The 19,488-nt window shown below is 43.0% G+C and overlaps 1 protein-coding gene across 2 annotated transcripts in view; it reads left to right on the forward strand.

The window, feature by feature from the left end:
- Nucleotides 1-19,488, forward strand: part of DENND5B (DENN domain containing 5B) — a 120,897-nt gene that overhangs the window by 84,999 nt on the left and 16,410 nt on the right. For both annotated transcript variants that reach the window (XM_068946134.1, XM_068946141.1), the window contains 6 exons: nt 913-1,063; nt 11,209-11,302; nt 14,614-14,745; nt 15,565-15,717; nt 16,155-16,233; nt 17,693-17,774. In XM_068946134.1, the coding sequence (XP_068802235.1) occupies nt 913-1,063; nt 11,209-11,302; nt 14,614-14,745; nt 15,565-15,717; nt 16,155-16,233; nt 17,693-17,774 (691 nt within the window). The remainder of the gene's footprint in view (nt 1-912; nt 1,064-11,208; nt 11,303-14,613; nt 14,746-15,564; nt 15,718-16,154; nt 16,234-17,692; nt 17,775-19,488) is intronic.

Raw genomic sequence — 19,488 nt, forward strand, 5'->3', positions numbered from 1 at the left:
GTGGAATAATCAAGTTGTTAATTAAATGCCGATTCCACCATACCCCTCCTTTCCCCTGTTGCTTGCGGTGTATCTGCATCGGTGTTAAGAGGCTGACAGATTTCTTTTCAGTCTGTTAGAGATTTGAGATGAAATCCTCACATCGCTGAAGTAAATGACTGAACTCCATTAATCTCAGTGGAGCAGAGCTTTCCAGGGGACCCTCTCTGTTCCTGTCGTAGCCCTCAGGGCTTCCCAGCTTCTGTTCACCTTCGGTACCCCTCCTGCCCTTCAGGCCTTACTACAGTTACCTGTGACTTTTCAAAGCCTATCGAAGAAGGATTTCCCTTCAGAATGAGTTGTCCAGTAATAGCGTATCCAGTTGCAGGAGGAGGATCTCATAGTGGCGAGGTGTTTGCAGAATGTGGGTTTCGCTCCCCATGTGTTTGTCCGTGAAACGTTATCTCAGGCAAAGGGAGGTGCCCAGCCCTTGCGGAGAGCTGCTCGTGTCGCAACCGGCCTAAGAAGTCTCAATTTTGCAGAAAGAGCCTTAAAGCCAACCATCCAATTGCAGGAAAAGAATGCACAGATCTTTTAAAAAATATTTGTATCCATTTTGTCCAAAAAAAAAAATTTTTTTTTAAGGGTTGTCCTTCAGCAATGCATCTTGTCACCAATAAGCTCCCTTGAATAGTTGCTTGTTTAACTGCTAACTTGTTTGTCCCAATACTAATTGCATTCAGCAAAGAAACTAAAAATGAAATAACAATGCAGATGTTTCCTTACTTTTGTAAGTGACGGATTTCAGGGACTAAAATGAATATTTAACTACTTAGCTTTTAGGGATCAAGAGCATGACTGCTTTTGTTGTTGTAGCACATGTCTTCAGGTAGCTCACTAATGTGGTTGCTCACCTGTGAATATAACTTACAGCCCAATCCATTGAGCAGCGGCTGATGAAGATTGATCACACGGCCATCCACCCGCATTTACTTGATATGAAGATTGGTCAAGGGAAATATGAACAAGGGTTTTTCCCAAAGTTGCAATCAGATGTCTTGGCAACGGGACCTACCAATAACAAGTAAGCACAGTTTTTATTTTCTGGACTTGAGAGTAAGTTCTTATTATGAAAGAGCTACATCAATGAACGGCAATCCTAATTTTAATGTTTTCTGACCGATCTAATTAAACAGCAACTCTTTCCATTTCTGCTTTGTAAGAGCTGCAACTTTGAAGTTGTAGCCATAGTTTGGGTGATGCTAGAAGCTGTTAGCTCTGGTTTTGAGAAGATTCCTCAGAAATATATTCTGTTCATTTTAGTGGTAAGTACTGTGTCTTCTCATACATATTTTAAGTTTTGTCATTGCCATAACAAATTTAAAATGAATTTCTTCCTTATTAACCACTGAATAGAATAATTTGGAAACCCAAGCAAAAATCCAGATTTTGAAGGAAATCCTGATGCTGAAGCAATCACCAAGTAGAATGAAATTAATGTTCACTCTGTTCCTTTCTGTTTTTTTAACTGTTATTTCGTGGCCCAAAGATTTTTAGAATGCTCTTTCAGAGTAACCTAGAAGAATAACCCAATAAGATGGGGTAAAGTACGTGGTTTTGTATTTGGGTCACCCTTTTGAATCTGATAAGGTCCTTAGTGTATTTTGGTGTGATGGTAGGGGTACCTCTACCTGTGAAATCAAGCATATCATTACATTACTACTTACCTAATCCAAAATGAGAATCTGTAGCAACTAATATACATTAGAAAGTAAGTACTGAAAGTCACCTCCCTCTTCCCCTCCAAGCCAGGTAAGAGATTTTTTTCCCCCTCAAAAAAATGGGAGATTTGTTGTCAATGGTTACTTCGTTAAATCACTACCTCGGGCCCCAGCTTCCAGCATCGGTGGCACGTCTAGGTGGAGTGCAGATAAACCTCAGAGCTCCAAAAGCCACAGTTGTCTACGTTTTGAAAGCTAGGTCTCGTTTCAGAAAAGAGCCTGCACTCATGCTGCTTGGAGCTCCTTGAGGAGGTGCTCTGAAGGCCCACACAATCCTATTTATACATCTTCTCAGGCCCAATGCTAGCAAGTCCCATTTGAAGAACCTATTATGCATAAGACTTGGAAATGATAACATGTAGTGCTTAAGGATACCTAATTTTTAAAGGATTGCAGTTAGTTTTTGAGTTGATACCCACAAAAAATAAAAGGAGGAATGCATATTTCAGAGTTCCTTTGTTTGCAGTCGTCCTGCAAAGTCAGACTCAAACTGAAAGTTTACAGGTAATGATCCCTTGAGAGACTGAAGATTTCTTCAACTTCAGGGAGGTTGGGTTCAGCAGTCTGCCCCTTTTCCTCATGGTGAGCTTCGGTTTTGCAGTACTATTAACAGTATGGGCATGCCCGCTTACTCAAAGTTACTTACATTTCTGGCTATGTTACAAAATCTTAGTGGATCTATGAATAAACATTATATGTAATATAGGCGTCTTTGTGCCTTTGAGCTGCTTCCTTTAGATTACGAACTATTCTAAAATGTGGCTTTAGCTCCTAGAGTGCTAATTTTGGTTTAGATAGCTGATTGTGGTCTTCAGGTTGCAGCATGTTTCAATTTGTAAAAACCAAAAATCCCATTACTTACCACCAAGTGATGTCAATGTGACAAATGTCTGGAATCCCTCCAGTTGTATATTGCCAAAAAGGTTTGCAATTGGAAAATCTCAAGACCATCTGTTTACATCTTTCTGCTTCCTGGCATTTTATGTGAGCAGCTGAGAAGAGTCTCTTTCTCTCTCATTTAAGACATGTAATTCTGCTGAATTTACACCCACGTTATAAAGTAGATAGCCTTTTCATGCTCTCTGCAAATATAGCGTAGTTCTTTTGACCACAAAATCAGTTGAGCTACCGCCTTCCATTAATTTGAATTTCTCAGTATATGCCTCTCGGCTGTATGTTACGCTTGCAGGCAGGTTTGGGCCTTTGCGTATGGGGACGAGAGAAAGAGCAGAACATCTCAGCTGCCTTCCCAGGCACTTCAGATATAGCTGTTGTGTACGTTCGTGAGGTTAACTGAAAGGTTATTAATATAGTTTAATATGTTGATCAGAATTATTTTTGCAAACTTCGGTTTATAAAGCAAATTTTGTCCTGAATGTTTCAGGAGGAAAAAGAATTATTCCCCTGCTCCAGTCAACTTTTGTTCTGGTGGTTGCACAGTAGCAAATAAACCACTTCGAAGCTATTTTAATGAAAACCTGTCCTTGCTGGACAACGATCAGATTTTTACTGCTTCTATTTCTGGAGAAATAAACTAACAAATATGTGTCTAGAGCTCCTAACGTTATTCAGCTGTTCCCTTCCTGTATCCAGGCAGAACCCTGGAGGTACTTCTCCCACAGTTACTCGGCTGTAATATGTATAACTTTAATATCTAGGTCAGGAATGTAACGCGAAGAACAAACTTTTTAGTTGCGTTTAGTTTTAAGCCTAGTCCGTGATTTTGGGAAACAGTGTGGCCTAGAGGACTGTAATAGGCAGAAATCCAGTTTGTAGGAGAAGGTATCTGGTCCTCACTTGAAGGGCGCAGGAAGCGGGGACAGAGACAAGGGAAGGCTTGGCAGTCAGGCTAGATCACTTCAATCTAAATGCAGCTGGAAACACGTGCCAATCACATTACCATGTGTAACTGCTAAAACACTGAAGGTCTGTTGTGCAGGTGATAACGTGTTTCACCTGTCAGCCCACAGCTGTGTGTGGCTGCGCCTTGCTCCTGTTGCTCTGCTGCCTCCTCCCAGCCCGAGACGCCCTTTCAGGGCCGGGACAAGGGGTAGACCTGGGTTTGTCCTGCCTTAGTGAGCAGTACAGTTCTTGCTGCTTTTGCTCATCTGCTTGGTCGCTTGCGGGTCAGGAGTGCAGCTTTTTAAAATTTGCTCCTATTTCGGCCGACTCATTCAGGCTGCAGGTGCATGCTTGGTGTTATTTGAGCTTTTCTTTACCTCCTCCCCTGTGGTGGTCAGGAAATGTCGACATATTCAGCTAGTGAAAACTTTAATGAAACTAACTTTAAACTTAACTTTACTGGAGGAAAAATAAAGGGGGGGAGAGAGAAAAGCAAATCAAAACCAACCAACCAACCCAAAACCAAAAAACCCCATAGAACTGAAGAATAGGCTCCCAGATATGCAGTTTCCCTAATCATCTTTTTGATCAAAACTGCCAGAGCATGGAAAGACTTTATGTACAGAATATGCAGACCTAAACTTAAGCAAAAGATAATAACTATCCAAATACGTCTATAGTTATTTTAGCAGCTCTTGGTTACAAGACAAACTTGGAATATGGGAATGCATGATTTTAAATTATCTTGAAGTCTTGTCTACGCATGGACATGTGCTTGTTTAGCTATAGATATCTTAATATTAAATACCAGATGGCCAGTTCCCACCCCAGAACATTTCTCCTCAAAGTTTAAAGCAAGATCCAAAAATGGTTACGGAGATGTTGCAGGGGGTAACTGTGACGCTCTCGGGCAGCGTAATAGCCACTGAGCTTGCATGGAGTTTGGACTTTTTGCATGTGGATGCCTTATTGCCGTTGAAAGGGTACCTGGGGTGACCAGTTATCAAGTGATGGGAAGAGCCTGCAGGCTGAATGCAACACCCAGCAGCTATGGCTATGATTTCTAGGACTGTCGCTCCAGTGAACAATGTTTTAACTGCTCTTTTCAGTCCAATGAGAGAAAAGAGCAACCCTGCCCAGCTGGTAGCCGTTAAAAGCTCCCCATGTTCTCTCATATCAGGCAGCAATGCCTCACTTGTAGGACGCGCTCTGCACTCGCTTCCTTTGATACGTCCCCGTATCAGGGGCCCAAGGACGATACTGTTCTCTACTACCTGCTGGGGAAAAGCTTCTGAATCTGCAAGCTGCAGCTGCAGATTCCTCCAGGTCCAAACATGGCCCGTCTAGCTGCTTATAAGCTCATAAAACAGTGGCTTCCACGTAAGTCCAGCTGCAAGTTGCTTTGGCGTTTTGTCTGTCAGTCTGGCGTAGGTCAGTGGTTTCCTGAGTCCCACTTTCCTTTTTCAAATACCAGCACCGCAGCGTGGCTTCCCCGTGTTCCTCCCTCCCGTCCCTGCGTGCCTTTCCCGGCGGGCTTTTAAAACCCTAACGGGGACTCTCTGAACTGATACATTTGCAATGGTTCAGGGAAGGAATCTGAATGACAAAAAGCAGAGCTACGTGAGCACTTCATGGTTTTTGATTAGCTAATTGTTAAATTACGGTGAATATGCTTACAGTGCAAAATTAAAACAACTAAACAAGCTGTGTTTTGAATCTAATTGATTACCTTGTAACTTAATTTGCACTAAGAAGCTTGATAAATGAGATTAAATACTGCAGAGGAAAACATTGATTGCGCATCAAGCATGGGAATACATTAGCATTTTGGCAATTTCTAGTGAATGCCTACAGAGAACAACCAAACTGACATTTCTTTCATTGACCTCTTCTATTTTTTGAGGGAAGGTTTTGCTTTATTACGCATTTACTAGGTGGCTTAAATTATCTTTTTTTTTTTCTCTCTCCTTTTCTCTGTATTTAGCTCTATTTTTTGCTCTTTGTTCTCCACCTTCTCTGTCTACTCCTCATTTTCCTCCTTGCTTCGTTTCCTGACTGAAGCATTTCCTCTTTCCACCCTGGCCACTTCTCCTTTCCGAGTCCTTTCGCTTGTGTTCTGGCCCCTATGAATTTTGTGCTTTTGCCAGTCCTGTGCCCTGCCTTTCCTGCAGTCATCCTCAAACGAGAGCGCGGACCAAGTCTTTGAGCACAGATCACTCCATACGTGGCCTTCTAACCTCAGGGTTTAGCTAAGCCACCTGTAGTTGTGGCTTACCAATAAAGCCCGTTTCAGGAAAAGTTTGCTGCTTTCTCCAAGCGTTTGTTCCTGTGCTGTGTTTTGCCGACCTCACCGCAGTGTCAGTACAAGTATTTGTAAAATCATGCTTTTGGGAATCTACAAAACTGATTTGTGGCGCAGTTCATGGCATGGCTCCACAGTTGTGTAGGTGCCAGCCTGTGGCCACCGTCCCCCTGCCCCAAAATGTGAACTGCCCAGGGTTTATATAACCACTGCTCTGGTTCTCCTAAGTTTTAGATAGAGCTACTGCTTTCTTATTCACTAACATTAACGTGGCTAATCTTTTTTAAAGAAAATGTGATCTTTGATGTATGTAATGCAAAGTGGTATCCTTTTGCTGAATACCACTGGAAAGTGATCCATGTGTCTCACATTGACTGCTTCATGTTACATGTGGTTTTTTCCAAAACCCCCCTTGTTGGGTACTGTTTTTAGGCTGGCTGTCTCTAATAAACTTTTTTTTATTATTATTAAGCTAAGCAACTGTACTTGCTCATAGCATCGAAGAGCATCTCTGCATTGCATCTGAATGAGTCGGCAATGAGTCAGCAATGAGCCATCCTCACAAAACACTGATCTTATTTAAATTTTGCAAGTAGTAAGGGCTCACCTTTTGTTTGATTGTGAAAATCTGAAAAAAGGGATTACTATACGTTAATTTAACCTGGTATGGAAAACCATTGACAGGTGCAATGAAAATATTAACTGTTTCTGTTCAAATGCATTCATTTTCAAGAATAAAAATTGACTGACCTTGACAATATGCCCTTAAAGACAGTTCCTGAAGTAGGAACTGTGAGCTTAGGTAGCCTGGAATCTGAGGTGAGTCTTTTAGATACTGATCCTTTGCTTAACTCCGGTGCATGGTGGTACAAGAGTATTTTAATCCTTTCAAGTTAATAAATCATTTTAAAAAAATCTATGTAGAATTACAGTTTACAGGGAAAAAAATGTATATTGAGTCCTTACCATGCCCCTGTATTTCATTTATTATGCCTCTCGCGCTGCTCAGGAGCACGTAACAGCGTCACCATCGCAAGGGAGTGCGTGATCTAAATGCCGCTGGGGACAGCGGTTCCCCAGGGCTAAGGGGTGCCACTGGCAGACTGCTATTGCTGTTCCTTGCAGAGGATGATGGCTGCGGGTGCTACCCTTTCAGGTCACTCCTTTCCATGTGAGTTGACAAGCTGGCCTGTCAGTGCAAAGCGGCTCCCTGCAAGAGGTTTTACTCATTTTTTTTTAACCACCCTATCAGCAGTTTTGAAAGCTTTCCTGTTCAGCCCTACAACAAAGAAGAGCAAGGCGTATTATTCTCTGTTTCCAACTTCATCTTCCTTATCCCAGCATATCGTGTGCACAACAGATACCTAGTGCAGAGCCCTAGCCTGGCAGCCTGGCAGTGACCAGCCAGTGTTGGTCTTGGATCTGACCTTCCTTTGAATTTGTTCTATCCGACATGGATTTGACCTTGGACTCCTTGCAGAGTCCTGCACGAACTGTGCACAAACTGCAGATTAGGAGCGTGGTTTGTGTATTTAAAGCGTGCAGCTGCGTGGGCGCGTTAGGGGTTTTCTTGTGGAGGTACGGCGCATCTGTACGGCTAGTTTGTGAGTACAAAAACCCAATCTGGCGACTGTTGGCCAACAACTTGTAGCACAGCGCTGTTGGCTGGAAAAAATCACGCTCTCTTAGGCAATCTGCTCTGAGGGAAGTATACAGGTAAAAGGTGTGTCGTCATGTTTGCAGAGCTAAACAGCAGCTTGCCTCAGGAGACGACCTGTGTGAGGAGGCCTAGGTTCTGTCCTGTAGACAAGTGTTTGTCGCCTTCCTCCTCTGTCTTTGTTATCAATAGCTTTATGATTTTTCACATGATTTTCATGGTGATGGCAACAGTGGTTAAATCAGTCTGTGACCGAAGTTGTCTTCCAAATGCACGTCTCTTCAGTTCTTGTTCTCTAGCGGCATGTGGCGAGTACTGCAGTGTATATCCTGCCCTTTACACCCACGTCTGGTTTGGTTAGACCTCATTTCTTCCTTGCACTCTGGAGCTTTAAAGAGGGATGGGGGGGGAGAGGAGAGTGTGTGTATGTATGTGTGTATATATGTAGTACAGCCTGTCCAGTCCTTGGTATGAGTCTGCTGTCTCCCTGGATTGACTTGTGACAGCCCAGCTTTGAAGCTGCCTTTCTCACCAGTTTTGTTACGCAAGTTAAGCAATGCAGGAAAAGTGTCATCTTTCACAAGAGAACGTTATTCCTCCACCCTCTGCAAACCTACTGCTATGCTTGTGGAGTTTAATTTGGCATTAAATTACACCGAATTCACTGTCCGCCTTACAGTCTTCACTAGCAAACCTCTGGGCTGGGGGCAGCACGTCCCTCCGCTGCTCCGTACTAGGCAGCGGTGGCTGGTCCTCCGTGGCCGCAGTAGGGCAGCCGGCTCCATCCCCCGGCACGGCTCTGCAGCATCCCGCGCGAGAGGGGTGGGCAGCCAGGAGGTTTATTTGGAGAGCCCGAGAATAAGGACTCAAGGCAAGCCCAGACCTGCCTGGGCCGGCATAGCTTTCCCTCCTCTTTAACAGCGCGGGGGCAGAGGTGTGACGTTTCCCCGTAAGGAGCAGGCTAGTGGCGGGGCTGGGAAAGGGCTCCAGTGTCAGGCACCCAAATGGGACGCCGGAAACCGAGAGGGGCCGGTGGGAAGGGCATCGCTCCCCGTATTTAAGGCTAACAATAAACCCCCTCTCAGGGTCATTCGGAGCGACTGAAGGGAGAGGAAGAATAATTTAAAACCTAATCCCTGCTGAGGCGGGGGGAGGGAAGGGTTGTTGTAATATTTAAACATTATTGCAGGAAAATTCTATATGGCCCAGAAAAGAAAAGGCTTAAAAAGATTTAGCTGCTTAATCCTACTTGTCTGCTGTTAGAGCTTCTCTAGGCTTCCTGGCGTGATTCGATGTGCCGGCAGGAGGCACAGGCCTCACCCAGCTCTTTCCCCCCCCCCCCCCCCATAAACAGCTAATAATCTTCACTTTTGTATGCCAAAAATGTTCAAGTAGTCTTGATTAATAATCTGGGGAATGATCTGCGTACTTTCCCAAACGGAGTACAGGGCTGGAATTAGCTGAAGATGCTCTAACAATGGTGCATTACTTGTAACTATTCTGTGGGCTGTATTCTGCCTTCACCTCCGGGGAGACATGTTCCCTCAAAGCGAGCCGGCAGCAATTCTTAAATCTTTCAGTAACTGCAAGAAAGGAATCAAACCTTGGCCTAGAAATCAGAATATGAGACATCAATTGAAACAGAGTTAAATGCTAAAGATCATATAAAATCGAATTGCCAATGTGTTATTAGCATTCTGTTATGTGATATGTAAGCAATTAAAATTTGCAATAAATAGAAGATATCTGGAGACAGATAGCTAAAGTTATTTTTACTTCCACTACCCTCTTACGTGAGCTCTTTGAGGGGGTAGTTTTTTCTGCTACATTTCTACTTGCCAAGATTATCAAAATGTAATTTTTTCCCCCTCAGTTGATCTCATCAGGCATTAGCTATTATTTTTGAAAAATGCGATGACTTGCTAAAGTCTGTATATTTTGAGAACTTCTGGTGAGGTGCAAAGACGCTTATGTCAGTAATGTATTCCTCAGAGAAGGTATAAACGTTTGCTCCTCGGACACCTCTTGGTCTCTTTCACTTAGGTACTAAGAGACTTGAGGTTGCTTTGCTTTTTTTAAAAAAACAAAAACAAAAAACTAGCAATCTTGCATACGGTATGGGACGATGAAGCGCTGCACCATAATTACCTGCAGACCCCGAGGCCTTTCTCTTGCATTGTACTTGTTGTCTTGATGCTGTTTGAAAGATGGGAAGGGACTTCAGCCATAGAAACTTTAGGTCCCGTGTTTTAGGCCTTTTGACCCAGACAGTTAGCCAAAATGTCGTCTTTGATTTCCTCTTGCAGGCAGAGCCTTGCTCGCATGTGGTGCCTGACACCGGCGCGCCGCACCAGTGGGCTTCACGTTCTCGCCCGCTTTGGGTTCGCTCTTTAACTTCTGAGCACAGGAGAGGGGCGGGAGTGACTTAATGAAGCAGCTAAAAGGCTATGTGCTTAGGGTTGCTTTTTTTTAGGATTTTTTTCACGATATTTAGAAACTTGTTTATAAACACGACCGCAATCAGTAATATCACTTTGAAGATGTAGCCTTTGTGGGCCTTAAGATGCTTATTTTTAAGGTTTTATGGAATGCTTTATACAATGTCTTTTCAGCTTTCTTCTGTAAATGATGTATTGATTTATTCTCTGCACTAGTTGAACTTTTTGGTTTCAAGGATTTGATGGAATTTTATGATATTATCAGGAGTTGTACGGTCATTTAAGATTGTAAATTCTCTGGGACAGAGCTTGCTTGTGCTGTGTTTTGTGCAGTATCTGGCATAAAGGAGCTTGGACACTTGGGAACTTCAAGGTTACTAGATTTCAAATCAAGTTACCAAGTGGCTACTTTCATTTAGTAGCTTAAGATGAGAAAAATTGAACTGGACATAAATGAAGATGTAGCAAAAATGCAATTTTTCTCTGCTATTTAGAAACCCGATATGATGAAAATATATATTGGAAAAAGAAAAAAAGCAAGGAGCAAGGTGAAGGTCAGCAACATGATTAATCCCAGGGATCTTAATATTGTTTATATCCTTTAAACATAGGTGCACCTATATTGTGGTGCTTACTATCATAACAGCAGGGTTCTCAGCGGTAATTCCAGCTATAGAAGTACCAAGAAAACCAAAAACCTCACAAAAGAAAGGAAAACTGCTTGAAGTTGTTACTCAGCCTACATCATCATATTTTGTTGGTCTGTACAGACACCGTTTTTAGCAAACCTTAGCAAATAAAGGCGTCGCTGGGTGAATAAGTAAAATGATTTACCTAGTAGTGGCGTCAACGTTGCGCATCCCAAAGTAGGCTGGTAGAAAGGGGAGGAGGCTTTGAGAGGAAAACCTTCAGCATGGTCCGCAGCCGATGCTGCCTGACAGAGGGCGGCACGTGGCTTCTCACCTGAGATCGCGGCAGGGGGCGACACGTTTCCATCGGGGTCGTGGTCCCTTTGGCGCGGGCTGGCCTCCCATCCGCCACGCGGCTTTCCCGGGAGGAAACGGGCCACCGGCTAGCGCAGGCGTTTATTGCAGCGTGCAAGTTCACGCCTTCACCTCTCCCGTTGCGGATGCAGCAGACGTTCTCCAGGCTTTGTCTCCTGATCTTTTTTCCCCTCACGCTGTGGCTTGTTTCTCGCTGTCTTTCCAGCCGCTGGGCCAGCCGCAGCACGACGGCGCAGCGGAGGAAAGACCGCCTGCGGCAGCACTCGGAGCACATCGGGCTGGACAACGACCTGAGGGAGGTAGGTGGCAGCACCGCAGGCGGCACCGGCTTTTGTCCAGGAGCCTGCGTTTAAACAAACGATGCTTTAGCACTTCCAGTGATTTTGTTGTTACCAGAAAGGTGTCCGTGGGTCTCTGCAGGCATTTAAACAGTTTGTCGCAGATGCTTGTATATGCTGTGCAGCTTCAGAACACGCAATATAAATAAAATAGCTGTGTTACTGTGTAGTAAGAGAGCCCCTTTGCTGCCAGGAAAGTGGCATATCTGCCGAGTTAGACCCCAGGGCTGAAACTGCACGAAGACAGCAGAGCCCTGGCCCCCGCGTAGCTGCAGCTGCAGACCTGGCCAGTGTGACGGTCCTGGGAAAGGCGAGTATCTGAATAACCGTCAGCCGTTTACAGGTGACTGAGGCAGCACTCTCTCTTTTTTGAGGGTTTTTGGTTTGGGCTTTAATGTAGGTTACTGACAAAGGTAAGCCTGCCTTAAGAGTTTGGGGCCCTTTCATGCCTAAAGCTTGGAGACTCCCACGCATCCTGTGAAAGTCAGTCACGTACGTGCGTTTCTTTCCTAGCTTTTCAGTTTCTTGTCCTTCATTTAAGTATTTTCTGCCATATTTTTTCATCGATGTCCATGTGCTTTTTCTGTATGGCGCTAGCAAAAATACAACATTCGTGCTGTTTTGTGGTAAATCTTGCTGAATAATTTTGACCAGGGTCGTCGTTTTCAGTTCAAAAGAACTGGAACGCCTAAGCGTGCTCTTGAATCACAGCTTCAGACGACGTTTCGTGGAAACGCAGCAAAACAGCCTTTGTAAATGTCTGTTGTTATTTTTGTTAACAGGACGTTGCAAGTGAGTCTTAAACTTTGCCTTGCGAGTACTTCAGCAGAGCCTTTTCGATGCTTTGTCATGTATTTACTTTCTTCTCTCGGGCTGTGGATCATATGCATGCTTCTTTTGCTTTGTCTCCTCTTTCTTCCTGGCCATTCGGCCGTCGGGGTATCTGCCCCCTCTTAGCCATCGGAGGAGCTTTTGCTTCGCCAGAACTCAATGGCCTTCTGGGAGTGGGATCAGGGGCCACCCCCTCCTGCACGGCCTCCCAAAAAATCCTTCTCTGAATGCTGCCTGGTATGTTTTGGTTTTTCTTGTCGAAAGCTGCTTTTGCGGTGTTGCTAGCGTAAGGAACTGCTGCCGTGGGCACGTCTCGAACCTCTCCCCCTCCTCGTAGAGCGCGAGCACCTCCCTGTAGAGATCGGAAGTGTGGTTATAATCGGAAAAGTAATGGGAAATCGGCTCTCAGGTGTCCGCGCCAGCTCCCCGGCAAACGGGACAGTTCTGAGACTGAAAGGCGAGAATTTTGCTTTGTTTCCTTTTTCCCCGTGTTGGTGGCTGGCAATTCAGCCTCGGATGCCAAATCCCCAAAGCATGGCTTTCTGACTGCTGAATTTTCTCAGCCCAGCGTGGGGGAAGGTGCCAGCGGTGAACAGACAGATAATATGGTTTTCTCATACCACGTTCATTCTTCTGCTGAAGTTCTCAGAGTGAACTATATTCATTTTTTTTAGTATAATAACAAGGCGTACGATGAATGAAGTAAGGTTATCGTTTTTTGCACTCTTCAGACTATAACCACACTTTGCATTTTCTTTATCCCTTCCTTTTAAAAAGAAATATTAGATTTCCTAAGTAGTTGTTCCTAGCATTACTTTTTCACCTTTTTTAATTGCTAATTTGTGCACTAAGTTAGATGAAAGTCACTTGCGAGGTTACTTATTGAACAGCACGCTTTTACCAGCTGCGATTTTTATTTCTGTATACAGTAGCTTTTCAACTATTTTTAAGTCCTTACAGTATCAATGAAGTTGTAATTACTTCACTGAGCACTTACTAACTAGTTGGACACAGTTTTCCCTCTGTCAGAATCCTGCATTCCTGTTTGACCTCTTGAACTGATGTTAAGTTGCTCCTGTCCAAATTTGGTAACCCAAAAAGCCAAATGAATCCAAACATCTACGCTTCCATTACTAAAAATTGTTGAATAATTGCAGTTGAATAATTCAGCGTGATTGGATTTTACTTTTGCTAAAGAAATGATTTTCTCCCCAAATAGAAAGCTCCGTCACAGCACACTGCTCCTTCCTCAGAAACCCCACCTGAACAGCAGCACTAAGTGCCTGGCGGGGTCTGATCCGTTCCTCTTGGGCAGAACAGGGCTTGCCCCATAACGTCCCTCCAAAGAGGCAGCATTCATTGGATGAAAGCATACGGGCAAAATCACAGGGCTTGCAGGAAAACAGAGAATTCCAGCAGCCGAATATGAGCACTGTGGTTTTTTTGAAGTCTGTTCTATTCAGCAACATTGTATTTACTCTTTTTAACAAAAACTTTATCAATAATGTTTGGGCAACTTTTTGATAGACTTCACATTTGCACACCTAAATGTGGCCAACTTCTTAGCTTTGCTGAGCACGTAGACCTCTTACTGATGTTTGGGGTAGCTGACGCTTGTTGAAGGATTTGGGTTTTTTGCTTAACACTCCCCTCCCTCCAAAGTAGTGGAACAGGAAGGTTTAAAAGGCTTTGGTTAGTTTAGTTCTTTTTTTAAACAGCATAGCCATTTTTTTTGTCCATACTTCTCAATTTTCGTACTTCTAATTTTTCATACTACTCATTTTTTTCCACGCTTCTCAACAACCACTCCACAGTAAAAACATGAGTGATCCTACAGATCAGTTTTGTTTAAAATAAGCTTAATTTATAATTAAGGGTTGAGATAAAGACAAGTCTGGTTTTTTCCACGTAAACTATCCAGATGAAGGTCCATTGAAAGGTAACGCATGAAATCTTCCTTCTTCACTAGGTGTAGTTCTGCTTTTTCTAATTTCTTTAAAAAGGATGTTTCCACTCATGTATAGTCTGGTCAACAATTAGACAAATGGCTTTTAATTCTTTTTTTTTTCTTTTTTTTTTTTTTTTGCTAGTGAAAATCAAATAGCAATGGAAAGACACTTTAATTGGTGTTTTGACTTTAATGCTGAATGAGGGCATCACGTTTTTATGCACTTCCTTCAGCTAGCTTTGTGCTAGTGGTTAACAGCAGAGTTCACTAGCTAACGTTGACAGTTTTGCTACCACACAGGAAAATATCTTACTTTTTCTGCTGTCATAAAAGAGTATTCCACTTATCCAACACTTAAGCATCAGGCAAATCACAATGTTGTTCCTGGATTAACAGTAGCTCATTCCTTTTTGCTAGCATTTGCTTGCCTAGGATTAGCATGAGGAGCATCCCTGTGACTTGTAATATCTAAAATAATTCTCTTTATTTTTAGAAATACATGCAGGAGGCAAGGAGTTTAGGAAAAAATTTAAGGCAGCCCAAACTCTCAGACCTCTCTCCAGCTGTGATTGCGCAGACCAACTGCAAATTTGTGGAAGGGTTACTGAAGGAATGTCGCATGAAGGTACCTTCTCCCCCTCCCTTGTGCATGCTCTCTCGTTGCTTAAGCTGAATGTAAGTAGCAGCTGTAAACTGTGTCCTGAAACTCCTTCACAGCTGGAGCAGCGTTGGTCTGTTGGTATCCCACACTATTACAGAGTAGATACTCCTTTGTGTTATAATTTCCAACTGCTAGAAAATAAGAATATATATACTATTACCCTTCTGTTTATGCAGTCAAGTTGATGGAAAGAGTAAAAAGGACAGGAAGGTGAATCAACACAATCAGGCATCTCAGGGAGGATTTCCTTTAATTGTTCGCATTTAAATGTAGCCAAAATATTCTGGACTCGAGACCTTCTGACAAAAAGGAAGCATTCAGCGTATGTGATGCTTGTGCATGTTGTTAATGCAGAGCAGATGAAGTATCGCCATTCTTAATGTTAAAGAAGTTTTGGTAACCGCAGAAACATAATTTCAGTGTGTCTTGGTGTCAGTTGCAGCTGGTGAAATACTCTCTTACCTGTGTTTTAAAGTTTAATAGCTGTAACCTAAGCATAGTGACACTGGATGAGGCTAAAAATGTGTCTAACTTGGTATTCTGTCTTTGATACAGGTCAGTATCAGATAAAGCTATGGAAATAGGACATTGTGGAGTATTAATACAAACTTTTTTTATTATTTTTTTGATGTACAATCTCTGTAGAAAGATTTGTTTTTTCTGTAGCCAGACCATTAAAGAATATCTCTAGATTACCTTCCCTAAGCATGTTTAAGTAAATTCAATGTATAAGTTCTGTTCTTTGTGGGATGCCACCCTTAGAAACCTTTTGGGATTTTTTAGACTAAACGCATGTTGGTAGAGAAGATGGGCCATGAAGCAGTGGAGCTCGGACATGGAGAGGCCAACATAACAGGTCTGGAGGAAAATACGTTAATTGCTAGTCTCTGTGATCTGCTAGAAAGAATCTGGAGCCACGGTCTGCAGGTCAAGCAGGTTTGTAACTGAGACTTTGTAAATACAATACCCTTTAGCAAATACGCAATGACGTTTGTACCTTTTAAGCTGCAGCTTAAGCAATAATTTCAACATAACATGAGAGGGATCTCTGGGCTCAGAGAGCCTGGTTCATATCGTGTGAATTTTTGGAGAGGCACCTCACAATGTTGTCAAATAGATTCTTGGTTTCTTCTCTTTCAGCCTCCAGAAGGGAGACCTGGGGAGAGGACTGAAAGAAATAAGGCAGGCAGCGTGCCTGCAAGCTCAGTGGGGCCGTCTTCCCACTTTTGCAGGTCTCCTGGCCCAAGAGAAAAGGAATGACCCAACTTCTGGCCCACAAAAATGCCAGGCCATCCCATTGTCTTGCCTTGCTCACTGGGCTTTCTTTTTCCTGATTTATTTAAATCTACTTACTACATATATTCAATTTTCAGGGGAAATCGGCTTTGTGGTCCCATTTACTTCAGTTCCAGGAGAGAGAAGAGAAGCAAGAGCATAGTGCAGAGTCCCCAGGTGGGTACTTGGCAATTCTCTCCATGTGGGATCCCAATGCAACAAATGAGGTTAGGTCTGGTAGGAACAGTGCAGCCATGTAAAATCCATGCAGTACTTTCAATGTATTTGTTTGCTAATATCACATTTAAATTTTGAGACCTTTCAAAATCATTGTGAAGTTCCCTGGGCATCGTTGGAGGCAAATGGACGTACTTATTATCCCTGTCTGGAAAATCACTTCCTGTCTATTCACTGCATTTATTCCCTTTTAACCCACCCTAAGCATTAAGTGAGGTGTGAGAAGTAGTGCTTCTGTAGATTATTTCTGGAATAGTTTAAGTCTGGAGCCATGGCTGAGACAGCTGATGTTTTTTTTTTCAGTGATCGTAATGTATCTCAAAACCCTATGTGAATAAATCCATCTTCAATAAATCTCTGTACTAGTGGACGGTACGGTTTAGAAGTTGTGTAATTAATCTCTATCCACTGGTCGTAGACTCTCAGTGTTGCTTTCATGTGGCCGTTTACAGTCACTAAATTACCTCCCTGTTGTGAGAGAGGTCGGTTTTCTGGCGACCTTAAGATCTCGCTGCCCAGCGGCTGCTGCTGAACATTGCAGTAAAAGTCTCTGAACTTAGCAGGTCATCTCCCAGTGACTGTGCCTCCTCCAAGTAGCAGATCCAGCTGGATACTTCACAATAATGATATTAATCTCCTCATAGCAATAGTTATTTAATTACAGAGTGCCTTTTGGATTAGGCATTCCACAAAAAGCTTAAAAACTGAAGTATGTGTTCAGCGCAAGAGTGAGCCCATCCTGACCCTCACTAGTTGGCTAATCGAGAACAGCCATTTGGAAGGGGATTGAATGTCAACGTTCAGCTTTCTTCGAAGTCCTTCAAATCCTACTGATGGGAACATGTATGCTCAGTCCTAAAAAACACATCTGGGGATAAACTAGTCTCAATTATTAAAAGGCCTTTAATAAGCTTCGATGAGTAATGCGCTAAGCAATGTGACTGACAGGCACAAATTCCTGAGAGCAAAACGTGTCACCACAAAGCAGTTTGATCCTGATACCAGAGGACAGAAATGCTCGAGATTCTTGGCATCTGCTGTGCTACTATAGCTTCTTTAAATTTATCATGCCCTTCTCAGCTGTGTTTTCCGTAAGAACATGGTGTTTAATAAAACTCTTCACTATATATCTCTGTTTGTCTCTATGTATTTATTTGAATGTATTTCACATACAAAAAAGGAAGCTTTTAAATCTCCAGTTTCAGTGCTGGATTAAGGAAAGAATGGGTAGTCAGGTAACGTCATTTTGTCAGCGTCCGTGTTCCAGGATTGTGTTAATGATAACGCAGAGAAACATTGCAGTTCTCAGTGACTTAAGATTTTCAGTTTTACATTAAAAAATGCATTGCAGACCATTAATATAATTTCATATTAACTTCATATATTTTCTCCACTACAGTGGCTGTTGGAACTGAAAGAAGAAAGTCTGATACAGGAATTACTCTGCCTACTTTGAGGGTTTCCCTGATACAAGATATGAGGTACATAATTTAGTTCTGAAAGCGTTAATTGTTTTAATTGGGTAGCATCAGGTAAAGATCCTCACTTTGGGTTTGCAAAGACAAATCCATCATCCTCAGGGTTGCGTTCAAATCTAGAGAGTGTTGCCTTTTTATTTCACAAAATGTCTCATGTATTTACTTGATTTATTTTAGCTAAAAGACAAGGAAAAATGCACTGCTTTTCTTGGTTCTGTTTCTGTTTACCCCAGGGAGTTTCTTCTGATGATAAAGCTAACGTCTACAGATAAAGCTTTAGCAGATGTGTCGAATTACTTGGTGCCCTCTGCATTTGTTTCTTCTTGTTTGCTTTTATTTGAGCAAACAAGTATAGTTGATAGACAAAGCAAAGGGACATAAAAATCTGCTAGCAATGTCTGAGCAATATTCTTCTTTTCAGTTAGTATCCCATGACAAATAGTAACGGGCTGTGCAAATTTATAAATGTGAGTAAACCCTTGAAAAATACAGCAAGAAAACAATTTGTGGACTTGAGTGAATTATCATTCCTGAATTTTATACTAACATTTTTAATTTAGAGTGAAATAAAAAAAATGCTAAAAACCATACCCACTTTGTTTTTAAGACCCAGCATAATAGTTACTGGATCATTGGTTTATTGCACAGTTAATGGCATATATTACAGGATCAGCTGAAAGCTGTTAATGCTAATAGCACCCATCTATCAATCTGTCTTGCTGGAAGAGAAACCCGAACCGCCTGATCATCGAGGTGTAGCCGTGAGCAGGGCGGGTGGGAAACGGCCCAAGCGGTCTGTGCCGTGCGGTGAACTCCATGTACAGCAGTGGCTGCTGGCTGTGGGTAGGCAGCTGGCAATCTTTGCTCTAAGCAGGTTTCACCGCTGAGCTGAAAAGGAAAGCCTTTGTGGTAAGGACTGAGATTCCCTGGTCGTTTCTTGGGTCAGGAGGAGCGCATCGCTCGGCCTTCTGGACGGAAGGAAACTTTGATTTTCCTTTAATTGGTGTAGAGACATCGGATGCTTTTCAAAGACAGTGCTCCCTGGCCTCTCTGCTGTCAAACATCTTAGTATTTCACGACATTTAAAGTTGGATTATAAAATACTTAAAGCGCTCTGTAGGGGACCGCAGTCTAGCTTCAGGGAGTATGTTATGTAGTTTTATTCGGAAACCTGGCTGACTGAGGAGTAAGAAGGGTTGGGGGCTGACGGGTTGGGGGCTGACGGGACGGTGCCAGACAGTCATCCTTGAGGGCAGCTCCTCGGTCAAGCACTGCCAGATCCAGCCACCGTTGTGATACTTCGCTTGCCGTGGCCAAGCGGTTCGGCAGGGCTGAAGCTCTGTAGACACGAAGGAAGGAATAACGCGATACTGCTCATCTGTGCAGAGCTGCTAGCAATTTAATGTGTGAGGGGACAACACTCTTGTTCCTTGTACTGCCACTTGCCTCTTCCACGTGAAAATAAGGCACAGTTAAGAAATTAATTGTGGTTAGCTCGCAAAAACATGGGTAACAATGATGTGACTTAACCGTGTGCCTAATCACCAGTTTTTTTCAGATGTGACAGCACATAGATTAGTCAGACTTTTCTGAAAGAAAATGACTTTTCTTCCCACCTGTAGCGTGCAACTAATTTGTTTTATGTAACGTAGGTTAAGAATCTCGCGCTCTGTTTCCAAAGAATATGACGTGCCACGTAGGGCTAAAAAGGAGGCAC

The sequence above is a fragment of the Struthio camelus genome, chromosome 1, assembly GCF_040807025.1.
Source record: "Struthio camelus isolate bStrCam1 chromosome 1, bStrCam1.hap1, whole genome shotgun sequence".
Taxonomy (NCBI): Eukaryota; Metazoa; Chordata; class Aves; order Struthioniformes; family Struthionidae; genus Struthio; species Struthio camelus.